General features: G+C 33.3%; 1 protein-coding gene across 1 annotated transcript; it reads right to left on the bottom strand.

The window, feature by feature from the left end:
- Positions 1–972: 972 nt before the first annotated feature.
- Positions 973–3,801, bottom strand: LOC112099987 (chaperonin CPN60-2, mitochondrial-like). The gene is made up of 11 exons (XM_024187539.1): positions 3,778–3,801; positions 3,639–3,725; positions 3,441–3,524; positions 3,222–3,281; positions 2,899–2,979; positions 2,603–2,668; positions 2,377–2,479; positions 2,186–2,286; positions 1,790–1,892; positions 1,581–1,659; positions 973–1,476 (listed from the first exon to the last, which is right to left on the bottom strand). The coding sequence occupies exons 1-11, from the start codon at positions 3,799–3,801 to the stop codon at positions 1,356–1,358; spliced, it is 909 nt and encodes a 302-aa protein (XP_024043307.1). The 3' UTR covers positions 973–1,355.
- Between the last annotated feature and the right edge of the window lie 644 nt (positions 3,802–4,445).

Genomic DNA, 4,445 nt, shown 5'->3' with positions numbered 1-4,445 from the left:
TATATTTAACTTTCTAAAAGGTTGATCACCCATACAGATTCAATCTTATTATTTCTACTTTATACTCAAACAGACACGTGCACTTGCGACTACAATTAAAATTATATTGCAATTTCTCACTTCTTTGCGACTACCAACCATTAGTGGTATAATACAGAAAATTATATAGACACGTGCACTTCCGAAGCTGCAGAAATTTTGTGTGTGATATACACAATGTGATATCCCGCATGTGGAGACTGGAGAGCTGGGTCCATTGTTTTAGTGTTTTTTTTTTAAATCTCTACAGGCAGGTCTGACTGCCCAATGAAAAAAATTGAAAAAAAAAAGACTGCTATCTCGTCTTTAACTAAAATATGGAATATCACAACATAAGTTCATTTAATATAAAATTATTAAATATGTTGATGATTTAGATATTAATTTCAAAAATTAATTGATCATATTTAATATAGAGACTAATTGATAATTAAGGCATTTCTTAACGAATGGTAATTAATTTTTTGAGTGGCGGTAGTCCATTCACATTGTAATTTTAGCATTTATTCTTGAACAAGATTGTCTTAAATTTTTCATTCTTCCAACCAAAAGCAACCTAAATTCATTAAGCATATATTATTGAACAAGATTGTCTTAAATTTTTGTCCCTTGTCATCAAGTTGAGCTATGTAGTTGATATGCTGTTAATTAAGAAAATTAAGACACTTAGAGATAGGTTATCGTTTAATCATCAATTAAAACTTTATAATGTGTTTGCTGAGACTTTTTAACCCTCTTGATGTAGTATTGTTATAGGGATGTAAACTCTTGTACAATCTTTGTGTACAATTACATGTATCATCAACTCATTAGTTCGATAAATTTTCGTATAACCCAGTTCATTCATTACATTGGACCTAAATTTTTTATTCACACATCATCCTTTAAGCAAAAGGTTTGCACAAAAATATTTTTCAACCATCACTTGCCTGTTCATTTGAAAAAGACGAGAAGTCACATACCGAAGTTTGATGTGAACTTATTAACAAAAAAAAAAAATTATTAGGCCCGTGAAAAATAAAATTTAAGCCCAGCCCAAAACACAAAACCGACAAACACAAACACTGTTCCAATGATTCCCCAGTGCGCAACACCCTCAATAGGCTAGGACAGAGGAATTGGGGATTCATCAATTAGCAGCAGCAGCTTAAGCCAAATGCGTCATTCAGTCCGTTATCAATAAAATGAAATGTTTCACCAGACACCCTAAATCTTTCATAAAAATACAACCAAAAAAAAATAATAATAATAACTATCACTATTATTGCCGCATTCTAGGGAAGTTTATATTATTACAATCCCCACACCTGGTTTGCTTAAATTATAGGTTTTCCTTGTATTATTCCAACATCATCGAGCTTCTTCTTCTTCTTATACTTCTTGTGCTTCCTCTCAGGATCCTCAAGCTGACCCTCGCGTAACTTATTTAAAAACATGCTGCACGGGGAAATAAGCGACGCATGCTTACTTGAAGAATTCCCAAAAGGGCAGTAAAAATTATGCTTGCACAAGGAAGATTTTAAGTGATTTAGCTAGTTTACCTTGTTGCTCCTATAAATACTTTCCTTATGACTTTCAAGGGATCCAATATTCCTTCCTTAATCAAATCTACATATTCACCTGCAATGTTAAAGCATTCTCATCAACTGAACTCACAACAAGAACCAACAACAAAAATTACCCTTTTTTTTTCCTTTTTTATTTTTTTTGCCAAAAAGATATGGGGAAAACGCAAAAATACAAAACAAACCTTTAGTGGCATCATATCCAAGGTTCGGATTGTCCTGCCCTAGAAGTTTGCCAACAACTGATCCCTCAACTTCAGCAGTGGCAGCAATTGTGTAAACAGGCATCTGCAGATGTAGATTAAAATTAGTTGAAAACTAGAATTTTTTCTCACTCCACCAACCCACAAACACTGCATTTATGAAGGAGTAATTTTTGCTCATGACAGTTTTTAAGTGAAATCAAGTTAAAAGGCATCCTTGGATACCTGTATGTTGAGGCTTAAATAATAATTCCATGGAATAAAGCTCAAGCTCATGCATAGGAGAATCAAATAATAGGCTTTAAGTTAACTCACAGCTTGTATTGATGCAGGAAAACAAGCAAAAGATTTTTAATTTAATTTAATCAAAATAAAAACCTTAAGAGCATTCTGGACGATTTGAATGCCAATCTTTTGATCAGAGTTTGCAGTTTGCAATTTGTCCAACACTTTTGAGGCGTTTAGAAATGCAATACCACACCTAAGGAATACCAAGTATTAAAATCAGTGTTATTCATCAATCAAACAAAAACAACTTGGACCAACAAAATTCTAACTATATGAAAGCTCACCGGGTACAATTCCTTGTTCTATTGCAGCCTTGGCAGCATTCACGGCATGAGTAACTATACTCTTCTTTTTACTAGTATCGGCTCTACTAGTTCCTCCAACCTTAGAACAGAACAACATCCATCAAAATATGGTACTTTTGATAAGAGTTTGATTCCGTACGGTTAAGATGCTAAAATATAAATGAACACTTAGCATATAACTACAACTCCAAAACAACCAAACCTTTAAAACAGGAAATAACCAATCCTGGTCTGGAACCGTCCTATATGGTGATCCTGGATATAATATCTGCAGTCAGACACGTCAATTTAATTTTTTTTATTATTTTTTTTCAAGCAGACAAAAAACTACACTTAGTAATGAAACTCTACAAAAGCTAGCAACAACCCATAGAAAGAATCACAAAAAATATTTAAACTGTATAATTAACTGAACATATACACCAATAAATTAACACAATAGGAAGCCTGTTATCTGGTTGAAAAATCATACAAAAAGACAACAGCCACAACACAAACCTCATCAGGTCTTGTTTGCCCAATTTCTTCAACAGTATGACGCGTTTTAATGATAAAGGTGTCATTCTCCGATACAATAGCCTATAATGAAAGAGAGAGGGCCAAAATATTTCAGTTTGATCTGTGAACAAAATCAGGTCTTGTTTGCCCAATTTCTTCAACAGTATGACGCGTTTTAATGATAAAGGTGTCATTCTCCGATACAATAGCCTATAATGAAAGAGAGAGGGCCAAAATATTTCAGTTTGATCTGTGAACAAAAACTGAACTTGACATGCTTTAAGGCAAGGATTAGAAACCAACAAATAATATTTATATCTCACCTTGAGGCAATCAGTAGGAATAAACAGATCCGGAGGCACATTGGTTTTGATGGCGCAAACCTTCAAAACCACCGAGTATATATAAATATCATAATTAAAAAACACATTGAAAATAAACTAATAATTTAATGAGACATGAAATGTTAGGAATGCAGTTGCATGATATATAGCTAAATATCCTCGGATATTCCTCATAAACTGCAGTGTGAACAAGATTACCTTGGTCCCAGCAGTAAGCTTTCGGGTGATAATAGTATCTAGTAGATAATCATCAAAATCTTCAGCAATAATCAGTAAAGGATTCTGAGGAAAATAAAACAACAAATTGGTCTAGTAACTAAGTCATATTTTCAATATATAATGCATCTGTTAACAAACAGGCTTTAACTTTCACTTGCTACATGCAAATCCTCTTACCCTTACAGCTATTTCCAACAGACTCAAGACATCATTCAAGTCTGAAAGTTTCTCCGTAAAGAAATAGATATGTGGATGACTGAAAACCTGACAAAATGAAACCAGTAGTTCATTAACATTGAAGATGATCCAGAGTTACATCTTTAAGGCAAAACCATGTCATCCCAATTAACTCATCACCAATCCATCAGTTATAAGAACCACCACCAAAAGATATAAAAATAAAAAGATGCACAGTGTCAAGAAGAAATAATGTTACTTCTTTAGGAAAAGAACCAAGTCCTAGCGGCTTGTAGGTACTAGTTCGGTTGCAAACCTTTATTAAATTGATCAGGTCATGTTTCTTTGCCAGTATACTTTCTAAATGCTGTTCTCAATATTTCAAGTACAAAAAGAAGACAAGAAATTCATATTTTGTGTTAAATTAAAACTCAATCAAAGATATGATTAAGAAAACTCCATTCAAAAAAAAAAACTTTAATGCTTTTAAACACATTGTCGAACATTTAACTTACAAATGTCAGCTCCTCATTTTCATCAGATAAACTAATCTTTTAAAACATTACTGTTTGAATTTTTTAATAGTTTATTAATTTCCTCAAACTCCATATTCACATTTATCACCACTACCAACAAGCTTAATGCACCTTAAATCATGGGCCACTGGATATAAAATGCAAGGTTACATGTGCGTGTGTCATTTTTTTGGGGGGTGGGTTGGGGGGGGGGGGGGGGGGGAAAAAAGCTTAACCAAATTTTTTTTTTTTTTTTTTGAACAAACCAAAAAAAGAAAAACCCCCAACCCCC

This window comes from Citrus clementina, unplaced genomic scaffold, assembly GCF_000493195.1.
Source record: "Citrus clementina cultivar Clemenules unplaced genomic scaffold, Citrus_clementina_v1.0 scaffold_3, whole genome shotgun sequence".
Lineage (NCBI taxonomy): Eukaryota > Viridiplantae > Streptophyta > Magnoliopsida > Sapindales > Rutaceae > Citrus > Citrus x clementina.
The sequence above is the reverse complement of the archived record's forward strand: the minus strand, read 5'-3'. Positions and strand labels throughout refer to the sequence as shown.

Excerpts from the sequence above, each read along its gene's own strand:
- LOC112099987 (XM_024187539.1), bottom strand. The coding sequence starts at position 3,801 with ATGACATGGTTTTGCCTTAAAGAT. Across the intron at positions 3,726-3,777 it reads CATGGTTTTGCCTTAAAGAT|GTTTTCAGTCATCCACATAT; the intron begins GTAACTCTGGAT and ends TCATTTTGTCAG. Across the intron at positions 2,669-2,898 it reads GGCAAACAAGACCTGATGAG|ATATTATATCCAGGATCACC; the intron begins GTTTGTGTTGTG and ends GTCTGACTGCAG.